The sequence below is a fragment of the Salminus brasiliensis genome, chromosome 16 (genome assembly GCF_030463535.1).
Source record: "Salminus brasiliensis chromosome 16, fSalBra1.hap2, whole genome shotgun sequence".
NCBI classification, from domain to species: Eukaryota; Metazoa; Chordata; class Actinopteri; order Characiformes; family Bryconidae; genus Salminus; species Salminus brasiliensis.
Genome location: NC_132893.1, coordinates 31,289,291 through 31,308,553, shown reverse-complemented (window position 1 = coordinate 31,308,553; position 19,263 = coordinate 31,289,291). Strand labels below are relative to the sequence as shown.

The 19,263-nt window shown below is 44.7% G+C and overlaps 1 protein-coding gene across 3 annotated transcripts in view; it reads right to left on the bottom strand.

Moving 5' to 3' along the window:
* The window catches only part of strbp (spermatid perinuclear RNA binding protein), a 116,163-nt gene that overhangs the window by 35,748 nt on the left and 61,152 nt on the right, over positions 1-19,263 (bottom strand). For all 3 annotated transcript variants that reach the window (XM_072658125.1, XM_072658124.1, XM_072658126.1), the window contains exons 3-4: positions 12,442-12,594; positions 43-296 (exon numbers count right to left, since the gene is read on the bottom strand). In XM_072658125.1, the coding sequence (XP_072514226.1) occupies positions 43-296; positions 12,442-12,444 (257 nt within the window). In that variant the 5' untranslated portion in view covers positions 12,445-12,594. The remainder of the gene's footprint in view (positions 1-42; positions 297-12,441; positions 12,595-19,263) is intronic.

Genomic DNA, 19,263 nt, shown 5'->3' with positions numbered 1-19,263 from the left:
TAAAAAGAAATAAAATGCCCATCCTGCATCTCTGGTACTCACTTGGTACTTCCTTCTGCTGATTCGTCAGCGCTAGCCTCCGCCTCAGTCTCGGCCTCTGCCTCCTCCTCTGGGGCGCTGGGTTGGTTGGACTGGCTGCCCTGGGACTGGTCCAGCCAATCAGAGACGTGTTTGAGGGCGCACTCGACGGTGGAGACGAGACTCTGTACGGCCTCCAGGTCCTCGGAGGACGGGTAGATGGTGGAGTGTTTGGCCATCACGTGACGGTCATCATTTCCAAATGAGCGGATGGACCTCTGAAAGAGAGCAAGGGATGAAAGGCTTTGAAAGCAATGCCAAATAATTTTCTTTTGGATTCGATTGTCCCAGAATGGGCGAATGAGTTCATTCCAGACCGAGGGTGGTCCTAATGTTCTGATAGGACTGTATATTTTACTGTTATTGGAAAATCCCAACATGCATTCTTTAGAATATTGGGGATATGGGTAAAGGTCTGAAGAACCTACACTTGAAGTGAAGATTCTTAACCAATACAGGCATTTCTTTACACTCACACCCATCACACGTAACACCCCCGAGAGCCTGCCACACCTCTTTTTCGACCTGCCGCAGATGCGACGTCACCAGGCAACCAACGCACCTGGAGGGAGGTGCCGTATATCTGGCTCTGAGCCGCACTAGAGTGATGTGGGCCATCTACCCACCCTAGAAAGAGCAAGGCCTCAGCCTCGTCCACGGCTGCCGATGGCTAGCAGCGTGTTTGGGATACGAACCAGCCTCCTCCAATCTTCTGATCACAGTGACAGCGCCTTGGTCTGCTGGACCATCTGGGCCCCACACACCTGGTTCTTTATGGAACCAACATTGGTTGGCATCTCTTAAAAAAGTATTTGGACGTTCTGTCTTTAAAAGAGCTGAAAATACTTCTGAAGCTTTTCCCAGAGAACCAGAGTCTCAGCAATACCACTTCCACTGTCTGCTGTAGGGCCTGTTCCTCTGATCACTTGCCCTCACACATCTACAGTGGTTGGAGTTTGTCTGGTGAAGGCCAGAAGAGTGATGAGTGAGACTGAGCCCCCTATTACAGAATATCAGATACTAGGAATCTACATTAACCTGCCTGCCACAGCTGCCAATCAGAAAACGTGCGTGCGCGCGTGTGTGTGCATGCGCACACTTTTTAAATTTAATTTTTTTATGTACAAATCCAACAATTTCTTTGCGTGTATGTTCCATCCTTACAGGTAGAAATCAATTCCAGCTTGGTGACGAGAGCTCCACAACCTTTCTAACCATCTATTCATCCACCCTCTCCACTTTCTCCCCGCCTTCATCAGACATTCAGCTGCTGTCCGAGTCTCTGTCCCTCAATCAGCCCCTCTCTATCCCCTCTCTCGCCCTTATGCCCTGCAGAACAGTCCCATCCGACCCCTTCTCCAGCATGCACCCGCATACACTTCAGCCTCCCCAGCTACTGCTCCTCACCCTGTATGATTGTAGAGCATGGATAGTGCTGGTTATGAAAGCTGATTGGCTCAGCCCTTTCAAAGCCATTGCGCAATGATCGATACATGCATATATGGACTGCACAAGTCCACCTGCTATTTAACAGTACTTAGAAAATCAGTCTCTTGATTTGAACCTGATCTGGTAGCCATGTGGATTCCACATGCTAGTTTCGCTAACTTTTACTGAGGATTAAACAACGTTACGATGGGTCATTTAGGAGAGTAAACTTCACACGCAGCTTGTTAACTAGGTTGCGTTTGACCTACATTTGGAGCTTCACACATGAGGACAAACCGAGCCCTCTGACCTCGAAAAAGTTCTAGCTGCTGGGACGAAGCTGATCCGGCGTCTTGCCTGTCGTCTAGGTGCAAACTGGCAGAGACAGCTATGATTGGTGGAGAGCAGGGACATTTTTTGACCACAACCGAACAAAATGTGGGGGGGGGGGGGGACAAATAATATATATAAACAAATAAATAAATAGCTAGAATACCGGACACGGTGAAATTTTGCAAGTTTTCATATATTTTGTCTTGTTTTTCTTTTCTTTTCTATTATATTAAAAAAAAATTATTTTAATTTATTTGGCCATTTTCAGCCAGATAATTTATATCTCCAGGTTTGCCACCTCTCCAGAACACAGAAGAGAACCCAGATTAAATACCATCATTTGCACAGTCAGGTCATCCTATTGCTCAACATCTTCACTGTGAGCTGCTTCACACCTTAGCACAGATCGTGCTGAGCTATAGAGAGAGTAAAGTAAAGGGCAGGAGCACAATACCACCCCCCCCCCAACTATTCCTGCCCATTCACTTCCCGCCTCTTCACAGCTGTGTATCTCTCCCCTGCCCAGTTTTGTTCAGTGCCACATCCATTCCACAAACCCATCTTCACCTTTCTCCAGACTGTATCTATATTCTACAGCAGATCTGCACAATATCAGATCAGCGCGATTCCCCTCACTGCCCCGGAGAGGACGTGACCTTTAACAGAATACAGACATAACAACAACAACAGGATTCACCCATCTTCATCCATCTTCTCAACAACAGGACTGTGAAACCGGGGCTTATAGAGCGCGGCGTACGTCCTTCTCAATCTGGCTTCACCTTTCGCCAGCTTAAATTGAGTGTAAGAGTTATGGTGAATAGCATTTTTACAGTTCAGTAACACCCAGTCTCCACTCAGGCTGGCTAATATCAGACAACACAGCAACAGGGAGCACTGAGCCCGGCTATTCCACTGGGAGCGAACAAGGAGAATGGAAAAGGAAGAGCAGGAGAGGAAAACAAGGTGGAGACAAAGCAATATGGGTTGGGGGGGGGGGGGGGGGGGGGTAGATTAGGACTAGACGATATCTACAAAATAATTGTCACCATATTTCCTTGTTTAGAAATAAAAAAATAAACAAATAAATGAAGGGATTAGTGATTACATTGTCCCCCTTTTCCAGTCATTACAGCTTTCTGGAATTCAGCCAAAATCTGCAGCAAGGATTATATTTTCATAATTTTACAACTCGTCCAAATCACGGGACGCGTAAGCTGCTTGGAAAAATGCTTCATCTCATCCAGTCCGCAACAATCAGGGAAACCTGCTGTAGATACTATGTTTAATTTGCTCTACAGCATAAACCATAAGATTAGCACCACCTACCCAACACCTGCCCAATATTAAGTAGGTTCGAGGCAAGGCCTCCTCAAGACCTCTGAAGGCGTCCTGTGGTATCTAACATATCCTTCAAATTCTGCAAGTTTTTTTTTTTTGAGTTCCCATGACCTTGTCACAAGTTCACCAGTTGTCCTTCCTTGGAGCACTTCTGGTAGGTACTGACCACCGCAGACCAGAAACCCCCCCCCACAAGGTCATTCGGAGCGTTAGTGAGGTCAGCAGGCCAGCTCATACCATCCAAAAGTACCGAGCACCAATCAATCCTTCCAGAGAACAGTTATTCCACTGCTCCACAATGCTGGGGGGGGGGCTTTATACCCCTCCACTAGCCCACACCTGGAGATTAGGCAAAATGGAGCCAATAGGTCCATGTTTATCTGATCTAGAGAGTCCTATTCTATTGGCAGTACTGTCTAGACAAGCTGTGTGTGTTAGCAATAAGGGCAGCTAAGAATCTGGTAGTAGCAGGAGGGGTGTCCACAAACTTTTGAGGAATTTGAGATTGCCTAACGAAGGGTAATTGCTTAATTATTTTAAAGAAGAGCTTATGTTGATGGGAGATGTATAGTGAAGGTATGGGCCTGCCTGCCTATCTTTGCGTGTACACACACACACAGACACACAGACACACAGACACACAGACACACAGACACACAGACAGACAGACAGACAGACACACAGACACACAGACACACAGACAGACACACAGACACACAGACACACAGACACACAGACAGACACACAGACACGTCCTGGCATTGACAAGTGAGAGAGCTGCTGTACGTAAGAGACAGAGTAAAGTTTATGAGGCGTTTCTAATAGGAGTCAGTTCACGGCCATAAAGCTTCACTGCTGATATGTGTGAGTGTGTTCAACAGCCAAGAAGCATCTTAATTACACACACACACACACACACACACACACACACGTTATAAGAGCAGTGACAAGTGAGATGTGACATCAGGCATTAGAAAGAGAGAATGCTGTTATTGTACTGTCCTCACTCTCGCGCCCTCATGGTGCGGTCTTAAGGCTCAGCAGAAGCTTGTACGTCTGGGTGATTTTCATTAAAATGAGCATTTTAATCGATGCATAAAACATCAATATTAAGGGCTATTATTAAAAGTATTAATTTTAAAGTATAAAACTTGTGCAGTTCTAAAAAGGAGGAACTCCATTATTACAAGATCATATTTTTTAGGATAAGAGAGAGGGAGTCAGCAGGTTTGTGAACTGAAAAGGTCACCACTAACACCTTAAAACCTGGTACACTACATGGACAAAAGTATTGGGACATCTGCTCATTCATTGATTTTTAAAAAGCAATGATTCTGCTTTTGTTGGAGTAACTGTCTCTACCTGTCCAGAGAAGAAGGACTACTGGATTTTGAAGCATTGCTCAGTACCCCTCTCATCCCCAATTCTCCAACTTATCCTATCCAAAAGTATTAGATGGAGCACCACCATCATTTCAGAGAGCACAGTTCTTCCCATGCTCCACAGCTCAATGCTGGGGGGCTTTATACCCCTCTTGCCCACGCCTGGCATTAAGCATGGCCAATGGTTTAATGTTCATCTGTTCCAGGGGGTCCTATTCTATTGGCAGTACTAATCTCAAAAGGTACTATGCTTAATTTGCTCTACAGCATAAGCCATAAGATTAGCACCACCTACCCAACACCTGCCCAATATTAAGTAGGTTCGAGGCATGGCCTCCTCAAGACCCCTCTTGCCCACACCTGGCATTAAGCATGGCCAATGGTTTCATGTTTATCTGTTCCAGGGGGTCCTATTCTATTGGCAGTACTAATCTCAAAAGGTACTATGCTTAATTTGCTCTACAGCATAAGCCAGATAAGCTGAGTGCAACCTGAAATAGCTGAATGCATCCATTAGAAGTGTAGACATACAGTGCATCTCTATTTTTGTGCTTCATTTGTGATGAACTTTTCATGAGGAATGGATCAATAGAAACGCTCCAAAACATTTTTTTTACATGTTCGCAGTTTTGGAGATACAAGATCAGTGTTCAATAGTGGCGATATGTAAGAAGTAATAAATCATTAATCTACTTTGCTTTGCCCCAATCAGCTGCACCAGTGGTTTTTTTCTTGTTTTTTTTCTTAAAAACGAAACCTCATCAGTAGAGACACAGACGGCGTGGTTTAACATCGAGCAGGTCAATATAAACTGGAAACTTAATGGAAAGTCAATGGCAACTAAAAGTGGCACCACTCTAAATTTATTCCAGCCCCAGCAGCAGAAACACCCTGTGGAATGGGAGCGACGTGTGAAATTACAGGACAAATATATAAACTGCCCACAAGCAAAACCGCTGCTAAACGACCGCGTTGAAGGAGAGCATTTACGGCATCATTTCCTGTCATTAAAGGTTATTTCTGAAGGAGTCATTTTCTCATTATTCTAGTCTTACCTTTTTTACTCACATAAATGAAGTCTTCCTGAAAGAATGTCTTCCAAACCAAACATACCCTATATGGAAAAAAGTATTGGGACACCTGCCCATTCAACATTTCTTCCTAAATTAAGGGCATTGAAAAACCATTTAACGCTGTTTTGTTGTTGCAGTCCCTAATTCTTCTCTAAAACCACAAGCGTATTATTATTATTATTATTATTATTAATAATAATAATAAAAGTATAAAAAGTTGTTCAGTTCTGAGAAGGTGGAACTTATTATACAATCATTTCTGCAGGTTTGTTGATGTTAAGAGTTAAATACTTTCCATAAGTTTATCCTGCTTTTGTTGGAGTAACTGTCTCTACTGTCCAGAGAAGGCAGCTTTCTACTGGATTAACCCACCAGTCAGTTTTGCACTGAAAGTGATGTGAAAGTCTTGTGGAGGTCTGAATGTTGGATGATCACCACCCCACCTCATCCCCAACTCACCCACCTCATTCCAAAAGTACTGGATGGAGCTTCACCACCATCATTCCAGAGATCACAGTTCTTCCACTGCTCCACAGCTCAATGCTGGGGGGCTTTATACCCCTCTAGCCACGCCTGGCATTAGGCAGCATGGTGCCAGTAGGTTCATGTCTATCTGCTCCGGAGAGTCCTATTCTATTGGCAGTACTTCTCAAGCTGTGTTTGGGAGTGTGTGCATTTGCACATCTGTGTCAGCAATGAGTGCAACTTAAAGTAGCTGAATGAATTTCGTTAGAAGAAGGTGTTGGGGAGCTGGGGATGAGGTGGGGTGGTGATAATCACACATCCTGACCTCACTAAGGCTCTTGTCGTTGAATGCAATCAGATCCTCACAGCAATGCTCCCCCAGAATCTAGTAGAAAGCCTTCTTCCCTGGACTCCAACAAAAAGCAGGATAAACTTTAATACCCTTGATTTCAGAAGAAACAATGAATGAGCAGGTGTCCCAATACTTTTGTCCATATAGTCTAAGTCCTTGTAGGCTAGAGTTTTGCCCAGAACTACATCAGCCTTCTCCAAAAAGCACATCACTCTAAATCCCATCAATTTTCCTTCATTTCGGTTTTATTAAATGTAACTAGCATCATCTACTGCTGCTCATGACTCAAAGGTCAGCAGGCAGTAATTAAATTAAGCCACATTTTAGCATCACACATAAATCAGGCTCTGCATTTACGGCTCCTGTGCGGTCCGTCGGCTTCATTAGATAAACACTGCGAGTGTGTGAGTGTGTGTGTCGGGCGGGTGTTAAAGCGATGCAGGAATTGATTACACTTTCCCAATTGAAAGATCTTTCCAGTCAGAGCACTCAGCTGAAGAGCTCTGCAGGTAAGCTGTCCCATACGTCATCCTGACAAGACACAGATAACTGACCACAACTGAGTGGCTTCCTGTCTCTGGCCTGCGTGTGTTCTGAGCGCACTGGAAAAACACAGACAGCGGGTCTGAGGGTGTGCAAGAGCTCTTAGTAAATATACTGGACACAACACAGCAACCTACCGCTCTGCAAGTGTAGGTCATATAACGCTGCAGACTTGTAGGACGCGTCAGTCTGGAGCACAGGAGGCAAGCCCTGCTTCTGCCTCCAACAGAGATTAGAATCACTCCTGAAAACCCTTCAACTCCAGCTCTGCAATTGATTGGCAAGGTTGGCTAGACAGGTCTTAAGGATGCTGTTTCACGCCACTCTCTCAGATCCTGACATTTCTTCTATAGAATACCATGCTGATACAGCACCATTCCTCACTAGACTCCATATTGTTGTAATTTAGTGCCGTCCAAGTACTTTGGGAAACTTCCTTCCCAAGCTGGACGTCCTGCAGAGTCGTTTCCCTGTTCCTTACTCTCCTTCAGTCATCTTGCCTTTCCTCATTGTCGTCATCGTTGGCTCTCACCTTGACCCAGTCTCCTCAAACGCACAGAGCAGGCAAACTACTAGCCTTGATCCTCTGCAGACCTGTCCCAGCTTTGGCTCTGACAGTAACTCCTCTCGACTTCTCTGATCTTTTCAGGTTCTTAATGCGGCGAAAATCATCCTTCTGTAAAGAGACGCTGAAGGCATCAGAATCTAATCTACACAAGCTGTTGAGCATATTCTCCCCTGTCAGACTGTGAGCAATTCCCTTTCCTGGAGGATTTCACCACCTTCCCTGAGAAGGTGGTCAACAAGATCTGCCAAATGAGGTTCTACAGGTTCTAGACCTCATCCCATCCACATTGTTCAAGACGATGGCTAAGGACCTTCTCCCAGAACAGTCTGCCTTCAAAACCGCAATCTTCTTCGAGAACTCCCTGGAACTCTCTCCTGACTGGTCTTCCCATACATGCCACAAGGCTCCTGCCACTGACAATCTGCTTCAGCTACGTAACGACTTTACAGAATTGTCTTCACTGGTTTCCTGTAGCTGCCAATCAAATTTAAAACACTGGAAAGTCCCAAATGGACCAAACCTGAAGGCCATGTTCAAAACTCAATCCGTCCCAAGATCTAAGAAGTATGGCTTGGCCTGACCCTACATCCAGCAAAACGAGCATCTAGACTTCTGTCCTTGTACCAAGACGGTGGAACCCATTTGCTCTGACACTCTTGTCCCCACACTCTTCTCAAAAGCACCATAATTCCAGAGAACACAGTTCTCCCACTGCGCCACAGCTAAATGCTGGGGGGTCTGCTACCCCTCTACACCCAGGACTGGCACCGGTCATGGTGGCAAAAGATTAATATGTTTATCCACTCCAGAGTGTCCTATTCTATTGGCGATACTTCTCCACAGGTACTAGACAAGCTGTGTGTGCACATCTGTGCCAGCAATGGTTGCAACCTAAAGCAGAAGGGGTGTCCACCAACATTTGGACATAGTGTATTTGTACTGATTTTTGTAGAACTAAGAGACTTTTGTAGTGTCCAAGTTTGGAAGTATTCTTGAACTCCAGCCTGTTTCACACTAAGCACTCCTGTAAGTGGCTCTGGGCGGGGGGTGTGTTAAATGCCATAAATGTGAACCACCATCAGCGCTCTCCAGATTCCATGATTAGCAAGTGTATGTGCATATTCACATACCAAGTGTGTGAGTGTGTGTGTCAGCAGCAAGCAGAGCAGCTGAAAGTGTGACTGAGCCTCCAGGGACAAAGGCGTGCAGCAGACTGCATTAAACATTCACTCACACTCACACACACACACACACACGCGATTGTATTTCCAACTCCCTGAGAGTTGAAATGCAGTAAACACATTGTAAGCCCATAATACACCTCCGCACAATAGCTGCCTCAACAATGAGCATTGTTCAAATTCTGAATGCCTGCCACTAAAGCACAGCGAGCCAGAAAAATCCTACAATACCCAGCATGCATTGTTCTGTGTGTGATCTCAATCCATCCATTCTGTCCAAGCCTGTGCTGCTCTCCCATGTCCAATATTAATCTTTATGACCGGCTATTAAGCCTTATAGTTGGCAAGGACACGAGTCAGGCTTGACTCCGGCCCAAATGTGTGTGTGTGTGTGTGTGTGTGTGTGTGTGTGTGTGTGTGTGTGTGTGTGTGTGTGTGTGTGTGTGTGCGCGTGTGCGTATTTGCTCTTCCTGCCACTTCGACCGGAGTTCAAAAAGAAGCAGAGCGAAGCTAGGAAGGTCACCTCATTCTTTCAACAATAAATCAATAAAGATATAGACACGAGAGCGAGAGCGAGAGAGAGAGAGAGAGCGAGCGAGCGAGCGAGAGAGTGAGAGAGCGCAAGAGAGAGCGAGAGAGAGAGAGAGACATTTTCAATTATATCATAACACAATATTGGATATATGGGATTTCACTAAAAGCTATGCAGTGTCCAAATGTTTGTGGACACCCCCTCTAATGTATGAAATCAGCTACTTTAGGTTGCACCCATTGATGCACAGCTTGTCTACTCACTGTAGAAACGTACTGCCAATAGAATAGGACTCTCTAAACACAGATAAACAGATGAACCTACTGGCACCATGCTGGCGTGGCCTCACAGCATTGCTCCAAAATCTAGTAATAAGCCTTCCCTGGAGAGTAGAGGCAGTTACTCCAACAAAAATAGGATAATACATGCACACATACACAGGGCAAAAATTGGGACAACTATGATTCTAAACCTATAAGCATTAATATGGAGTTTGCCCCCCTTTCCAGCTCGTTTCCCTGTTCCTTACTCTCCTCCAGGATGACTATGCTCTGAGCTCAGCACTCTGCCCTGACTTGGCCCACTCTGTAGCTTTACGTGGTCTGACATTTGGTTTCTGTGGCTCCTAAACGCTTCCACTGTTCAATAATACTGCTTACAGTTGCTGGTGGAAGATCTAGGGATATCTTAGTGTAGCAATCATACAAAAAAATTTTTGCCATGAAATAAATCTGACCAATAGAAATGCTCCAAAACCACTGAATAAAATCTTTTTACATCAACGTCTAATAAATGTTATGGATTTCTAAGTATTTTAAAGTCTTCAGCTGTTAAAAAGGCCAAAAAAGTGACAATTTACTTCAAAGTCCTCACACTGATTTAAAAACAAGCATGTCTGTGTGAGTGCATCTCTATGTACGTGATCCAGATGAGCCCAAGGTGACCCTTGCCGGGCGGCTGCTGGGCTTTAGCATTATCGGTGTTGCTAGTGGTGTGCTGATTGCGCTGCTGGGTTATTTATGAAGCCTCCTCCTCCTCCTCCCTGAGCCTTTAATAATTCAAACTGCACAGCCCTCACACTCCCCCGAGACCCCGCTCCCTGCACTGGAGCTCGGAGCCATTCATCAAACCCTCATCTCTTTCGCTCTCGCTCTCCCGCCTTCTGTCCCTCTTCATCTCTCTCCACACACTCTCGCGTTGCCTCTTGCTGTCCTTCTCACTCCTGGACGTTGCCTCACCAGGTGAGCTTGACATCTCACTCTGACTGAACACTCCTGTCTCTGTGTCTGGCTCTGGAGTTGAGGCTATCGCTATTAGGTTGGGGGAAAGTCTAGAGCCGTAGAGTCTCTATTCACTGGATGTTTGCATTTGTGAGCATCCAGGCCAACCAGAGATGAGCCTTTCTGAAATATTTTTGGTTAAGACACTGCAGGACGGTCTAATCCCTGAATTCGCCCAATAACTAGCAATGCCTCCAACACTAGGAGGGTGAAGACTAGAACATCTCCTCTGACACATGTGTAGTCAGCCACAGCCTCTTTTCCAACTGCCGCTGACGCAGCATCGCTACTTAGTCAGCACGCTCGGCGTAAAGCGCGGCTACTCAGCTCCTATACAACAGCTAACAGACGCCTGTGTTGACCAACATCAACACTAAGACTGGGGAGGAAGTGCAATCAACCTACCCCTAAGAAAGATGTCTAACGCACTGATGTATGATTTTAATAATTTAGTTGTAGCTAGAGCTGGGCAATATAACCATATTTTATTGTATTGTGATAAATTCTGTTATGCTTTTCTAAGCATATTGAGGATGTCGTCAGTGCTTAGTACAGAAACAGTGTGATTAGACTGGTTTAATGAGAAGAAGTGCAGAAGATGATGAATAAGAATCCCTGTATTCAGTATGGAAGAGTCTCTGAGTAGCGGTTTCTAAGACTCTTACGCTACTGATGTATTTAGTCTGTGATTACTACTTGATAATTATTGTGTATTGTGAAAAATGTCTTTAAATATCCTGATACAGTATTTTTTACAGTGTCGCCCAGCCCAACACATCTTTTAAAAACCCATTCATAGTGGAGGGACACATAAAGGGTGCTGGAAGACAAAACAGCCCCCCCCAAGAAAGCCAATTCTTTCAGATTTACCACCATTTCACTATGAAGGACCATTACCTTTAAACTCAAGACATGTGCAGGAAGACACTTGCCATTTGGCAGAGCAAATTCAATGGCTATACAGTTTCATTAGTTGTTATGTGCTGAGACAACAGATCCGACCCGTCGAGGCATAAACTTCACACGACCTAGCTGATCCTTTAAGTCCTGTAAGTTGTGAGGCGAGGCCTCCATGGATTGCATCAATGAGCCTTAGGTGCCCATGAGCTGGTTCTCGGTTGCACTTTCGGTGGATACTGTACAGATCAGCCACTATAGATGCAGATAATCAATGTCTTTTACGTCACCTTTCAGTGGTGTTAATGTTTTGGCTGAGTGGTGTATGGTGAGATCACATCACCAACTAACTAGTGGTGGTGGTTCTCCATCACTGTGTTCATCATCAGAACATCTCCAAAGTTCTCCTCTCTCATGGAGTCTAGTGTTATTTAGAGTTCTCCTCAGATCAACACCTGGTTTGGTGGTAAATCAGGGCTTAATGATGGTAAATCAGGTGAGCTGCTGCTGCTGCTGCTGCTGCTGATGGAGTTGAACACATCCTCCACGCTGTGCTGGCTGGACTGGGGAGGGGGCGTCCAGGAGAAACCTGGAGGAACCGAGCTCTGTTCTTCAGACTAGCTCACCGACAAGATCTCACTACTTTCTTCAGAATGAGAAACTTTCGCTCTTTTTTTTACTGGATTTATGTTCACCTGCATCTGTTCTGATGAGATCTGGAGCTTCTATAGTAAAATCTCACTTATTGCTGAGAGAGAATCGTTAATCCCGCTGGGTAATTAATTGTTAATTAACAGGTAAATCTGGACAGCCTTGCTCATTTCATATCACAGGAGTAAATGATTACTACATCACCCAGACTTTCCACCTGCTAAACAGAACAGACACCCCCCCCCACACACACGCACACACACACTAAGCAATAGAAATGTCAGACCACACATGTTCATGCTCACGCGACAAAAACACAGACACAAAAGCACTGTACCATGGCTGCTGGCGGGCTGGTGGGTGTGTCTCCCTTTGGCTACGTTGCGTGTGCGTGTATGCAAGCGCTGTGTGTGGGGACAGGGGTCTCTGGATACCCCCTCCTCATGCGCTTGCCTCTCAGCCCCCCCGCTGCACCGTACACCTCCAAATCCTGTGAGATAGAGATAGAGAGAGAGAGAGAGAGAGAGAGAGAGAGAGAGAGAGAGAGATAATGAGAACACTGCGTTTTTTCCATCCAGTCAGCAAAGCACGTTTGTTTTTTTCCATTATCTCTGATGCTCTGATGCGCTCTTTCTGCACAGCAGGACTTAACCTGAAAAACTAAATCCGCCATGTAGCAGAGGCAGAAAGAGGCATCACCGCCCCGCCTCTCTCTCTCTTTCTGACCCAACACAACCTAATTTTACCTCTGCTTCTGGATTAGAGAGACTGTATTATACAGACACACACACACACACACACACAATACATATTGGTTCTTAATACCCTGTCAGAATGCGGGGTCATGCACGCTCATATTTTAACAGATATAAATAAATAAATAATAAATAAAATAAATAAAATAAAATAAACAAAAATAAGTATAAATGCAATTGACTTTTAACCCAATATGCAAAATGTCAAATATATAACCACAATATTTTTTGCAATATCTGTCATTTCACAAAATTAATTTTTCTAAATGAATACTTTTTGTATTTAAACAATACATTTAGAAAATACGGGAACATGATTTTTATTCAGTATTCCACACGCTGCACTAAATCCGATTAAACAGGACAGGCAGGCCAACACAACAGAGTGTAATTTATTAGGAGGAGGATGATGGTCATACTGCTCAGGCCTAGTAAGTACACATTAATGCTTGGTGTACGGTTCAAAATCACCGGGTGTGACCAGGTGTAAACGTGGTCTGAGACGTCAGGAATCATGAAGAGTGAACTGTCACACTCACATGCAGAACCAGCAGCAGCAGCAGCAACAGGCCAGATATGTACTGTGCATGTCATTTCCTCTAGCAGCTGCACATAAATGTGCAATATGTAATAAGCCATGTTTAAGCCTAAACCTCATGTTTTAAAGTGAGGGTCATTCTGCTGAGAGGTCATCTTGTCCTTTTTCCATTTTTGCTAATGTACGTTTGTCCTGAACATGTAGAAAAACACAAATCTCTCAAAGTGGGATGCAGGTCATCCTTGTGTGGCCATGCAGAGCGAGCAAGTGAGTGAGCTATTCATATTTCATAATCTGGGAGGAGAGCAGCTTCACTGATATGCCATTGTTCAAAATACACAATACAAGGAAAAAAAAAAACCCAAAACACACACAGGGTTCAATTAAGCAGTGCCCCTTTATCAGGATGCTAATCCTGCTGCTGTGTGTCCCATTGGTAAAGCCCAGTGTGTATGTACACACACACACACACACACACACACACACACACACACACACACACACACACACACACAGAGAGAGAGAGAACAGACAGAACCCAACACACACTCACTCAAAGTCCTCCCTGCTCCATGACTTCAGCCCCTCAGTACTTAGTGAAATCGTTTACAGTGATCGCAATAATCATAATTTGTGGTCCAAATACTGAGGCTGACTCCGCTAATCCTGCTTCATCTGGCCTAATCCCATTACACCCTGACGTCATTTCACCAGAAATATTGTTGCATTTCAACCTCAACCGACGCTGTGCACCAGAATAAGCTGTGCGAGTGGAGGTGAGCACAAGCCTCTGTGGCTAGGACATCAGACTGTCGCCTAATCCATCTGTGGGTCCAACCTGGCTGTTCTCCAGGGGTGTGCATAAATGCATCAATCTCAAGGCTGCGGTTCCAGTGCACAGATTTCAGGACATTTTAATATACAGCATTAATATTTTATATTTTGGTCCCCAAAAATAAAATAAATAAATAATTAAAAAAAAATTTAAGAACCAGTAGGGTGCAAGAACATGAGGAAGGTGGTTACACAGTTCAAAGTAACAGTGCCTGAGAATGCCCTACAAGTCCATTTATGAAATGCCGTTTTGATTCCATAAAGAAGCAGGTTTGTAACAGATGAGGGAGTTGAAGAACCTTTAACTTTGTAAGGAACCTTTATATCAAGTAAGGCTTCAGAACTTTACCTTATAAGTTCGTCACACTTAATCTCAATTAACATGGTTCTTCATAGGACCCTAAGTGAAGCATCTATGGAGGTAGACATAAAACCAAAAGCGAGGCAACCATGGAACAGATAGGGACGCACCCACGGAAATCAGTGGTGAAGCACCCATGGAGCCGGTGGTAAAGCACCTATGGATGCACCAATGAAACCAAAAGTGAGGCACTCATGGAACCAGTGGTGAAGCGCTCATAAAAATGCCTTTGGAACTAAAAGCAAAGCATCCATGGAACCGGTGGGGACACACCCATAAAAACCAAAAGCGAAGCACCCATGGATGCACCCATGGAACCGATGGGGATGCACCCAAAAACCAAAAACGTATAGAAGCAAATGTGAAGCTTCTTTTTTTTTTGTTTAATTCAAAATAAACCCAGCGTCCACAAAACCGTCTGAAATCTGTCCCTGAAGGAACCCGAGCTCATGACCTGAGCTGCCAGGGACACAGTGCAGTGGTGTAAAAGGACAATGAAGGCATTAAACATTACCGTAAAACCTTAAAACACTCCTAAACAGACCATCCTTAGATAAAGCCTGCTTTTCCGTGACAGCTGCCAGCATTAACCCGCAGTCTTTTCTGCAGCGACTGAAAGAAAACGTGAAAGCTGGGCCATCTGGGGTTTTGTGGATTTTTCCTTGGTGGTGGGGACAGTGCCAAACCTGGCTGACCAAACACATCTGCTCAGACAAGCTGAAGGCTGACTGCCTTAAACACACCAGCTATTCAGATCACATATTTATGATTAATGCAGCGTTCTCTACTACGCCTAAAATATGGGTCTTATACTTCCTTCTGCAGACATGTGTCCCTCTTGGGGATTTTTGTGGTCTCGATCCAGTGTAAAATACCGGTGTCAAACACAGACAGTTGTCTGTAATGTATTGGGACCTTCTGCAGGCCCAAAAGGACTCAGTTGAGGACCAGTAATCTAGTGGACAGGTTAAAAGTCTCTCTCTATACAATATGATTAAAGTTGTATTATCACATATTTCTGTTTATTAGCTGTGAGCCTGAAAGTAAGAGAAGCAGGCTTGGGACTGGGTGGTAATTGGTTTGATCCCCTGGACTGGCAGGTCCAGCTGATCAGCCATCTGCTTAATATTGTGTAGGTCCTCTGCGTGCCACTAAAATATCTCTGACTCATCGAGGCATGGACTTCCAAGACCTCCGAAGGCGTCCTGTGGAATCTGCCAGACCAAGACATTAGCGGCGGATCCTTCAAGTCCTCTATGTAGTGAGGTGGGGCCTCACGGACCACATCAATGAGCTTTGGGTGCCCATGGTCTGGCCCTGTCGCTGGTTCACCGGCGATCTTTCTTTGGACCACTTTTGGAAGGTATCTGGCGCCAAGACGTTAGCAGCAGATCCTTAAAGTCCTGAAGGGTGTGAGGTGGGGCCTCCATGGCCCGGTCACTGGTTCACTGGTTGTCCTTCCTTGGACCGCTTGTGGTAGGTACTGACCACCGCATACCTGCCTGATGTTTTGGAGATGTTCTGACCCAGTCATCTACCAATCACAGTTTGGGTCTGGTCAAACTGACCCAGATTTCCCAGAGTTTTCTTGCTTCCAACACTTCACCTTCAAGAACTCTCTCCCTCTTTATCAGTCTGGGTCGAATTCTCGCCCTTGTTCTCCTTCTCTCCGGCCTCTTTGCGCTTTGCTCTGGAGCTCATTAGATGTGAGCCTGCAGTGGACTGAACAGAGGGCATGTAAATGACCGAGAGCAGATGGTGAGCCATCATCCCACTGAGCTCCAGGGGACCATCTTTAGATCACCCTCTCTCTCTCTCTCACACACACACACACACACACACACACACACACACACGTACTTCGCATATTAATGACAGGAGTGAACAGAGTAGGGTAGTGCTGCTCAAATGACCTGCAATGTCCAAATGTTTGTGGACACCTGTTCTACTGAATGCATTGCACCCACTGCTGACACAGATGTGAAAAATGCACAAACACACAGCTGGTCTAGTCCCTGTAGAGAAGTACTACCAATAGAATAGGACTCTCTCATCAACCTATTGGCACAATGCTGCCTAATGCCAGGTGTGAGCTGGGGGGGGGGGGTATAAAGCCCCCCAGCATTGAGCTGTGGAGCAGTGGAAGAACTGTGTTCTCTGGAACAATGGTTGGTGTCCCATCCAATACTTTTTTGGGGATGAGGGGGATTTCGGAAGGCACAATGAATAAGCAGGTGTCCCAAAACTTTTTTTTTTTTTTTTTAACTAAAACGGATGACATTTTTTAAAATTAATGAAATTGTCTTTTGTTGCTTAATTGTAACATTTCTAACTCAAAACTTCAGTATCCTCCAGATCTGAGGGGTTTTGGCTCAGTGGTGTTCTTCAGCATGCAGCTACAGCACAGCAGTCATTAGCATGGGCGGTGTGGAGGAGGGCCGTGTTTAACCTGACTGTGTGTGTGTGTGTGTGTGCGTGTGTGCGCGCCCTCACGCTGAAACACACACTTCTATCACACACACTTCTTTAAGCAGGTATTCTTAAACAGCCTACTAACCGTGTTCAAAGACAGAGTGAGAGGAAGAAACAGACCCAGGGAAGAGAGGAGAGGTGAGCTTCTTCTGGCTCTTGATAAAACCAGAAAATGAGAAAATCGCCCCCTCAGATCTTCTCCTAAACCACCACAGTCTCCCACTGCCAGCTCCTCCTGTTCCCCGTCTCCTTCTACATACTCCAGCTCTTCTTCCTGAAGGTCTTGCTCATTTTGTTCTCGCTGCTCATTTATATTCTTCTTATCCCTGCTCCGTCTTGGACCACTTTCGGAAGATCTCTGAAATCTTGTTCTAGATGTTCTTGGTCTTTTGATCATGTTGTCTTTGCTCTTGTTCATTTTTTTTGTTTTTTTATTCTTGCTCTTGTTCTAGAGGTCCTAGATTTTTTTGTTCCTGCTCTTTTGTTCTAGATGTTCTTGTGCCTTCTTGCTGGTCTTGTTGCTTTGCTCGATGTTCTAGATGTTTATTTGTTATTGCTCTTGTTCTAGATTTTGGTTTTGTCTTTGCAGTTGTTCTAGATATTCTTGTTCTTTATGCTCTTGTTGTTTTAGTTCTTTCTCTTGTTCTAGATGTTCTTGTCATCTTTGCACTTCTTGTTCTATTATTGTTCTTGTTCTTATTATTCTTGTTCTTGCTCCTTCTTTGGACCACTTTTGGAAGATCTCCAGTATCTTGCTCTAGATGTTCTAGATGCACATCTGTTTTTGTTCTTGCTCTTTTGTTCTAGATATTCTTGTTTGCCCTTGTTCTTTTGTTTTGTTTTTTTATTCTTGTTTTAGATGTTCTTGCTTTTGTTCTAGATGCTTATTTGCATGCTTCTTTTTCTTGCTCCTTCTTTGGACCTCTCTTGGAAGGTCTCTGGCATCTTGCTCTAGATGTTCTAGATGCTCATTTGTTTTTGTTCTCGCCCTTTTGTTCTAGATGTTCTTGCTCTTTCTTTGGAAGGTCTCTGGCATCTTGTTCTAGATGTTCTCGATCTAGATGTTCTAGATGCTCATTTGTTTTTGTTCTCGCCCTTTTGTTCTAGATGTTCTTGCTCTTTCTTTGGAAGGTCTCTGGCATCTTGTTCTAGATGTTCTCGATCTAGATGTTCTAGATGCTCATTTGTTTTTGTTCTTTCTCTTTTGTTCTAGATGTTCTCGCACTGGTTTATGAGGTTTAGGCGCTTCTTGTTTTTCATGCTCTTGTTGTTTTAGTTCTTGTTCTGGATGTTCTTGTTGGCTTGGTTCTTGTGTTGCTGTTTTCTGCAGCACTAGAACTGAGCTCCTGGAACACGTCAGACCACCACATCAGAACAGTGAGGCAGGCGGCACCCCTGAACACTTCTTGTTATTTTTGTTTTTAATTCTTGTTCAGATGCTCATTTGTATTCTTGTTCTTGCTCTTTCTTTGGAAGGTCTCTGGCATCTTGTTCTAGATGCTTCTAGCACTTCTAGATGTTTTTGTTTTTGTTCTCACCCTTTCGTTCTAGATGTTCTTGCTCTTTCTTTGAAAGGTCTCTGGCATCTTGTTCTAGATGTTCTTGCTCTAGATGTTCTAGATGCTCATTTGTTTTTGTTCTCACCCTTTTGTTCTAGATGTTCTTGCACTTGTTCTTGAGGTTTAAGTGCTTCTTGTTCTTCATGCTCTTGTTGTTTTTGTTCTCGCCCTTTTGTTCTTGTTGTTTTGGTTCTTGTGTTGCTGTTTCCTGCAGCGCTAGAACTGAGCTGCTGACCACCACATCAGAACAGTGAGGCAGGCGGCACCCCTGAACTCCAGTGTAAGTCAAGCTCTTACAGCCTCATCATTCATCTACTCATCTGCTCGGAAAATGATCGACCACTTGCATCTACAGCAGTGGGCCGACGCTCTCATCCAGAGGGAGTGAGACACCTGTTACACAGGTAGGAGAGCGCAGTGTTAGGAGTTTTGTCCAAGGACTCTTATTATTAGAGTGGTGGTTTGTCCAGCTGGGGAATTGAACCCTAGTCTGCCACGGGGAAGGCGGTGTTGTGGTTTAAATGAGTTAAAGTCCTGCTGTTGGTTCGACGCGTATTGCTCTGCTCGGGATTGTGTTTTAATGTGATTAATTGTGCCGCTCTCAGCTCTCAGACTGCGTCTCTCGGTTGCTGCCGCCTGC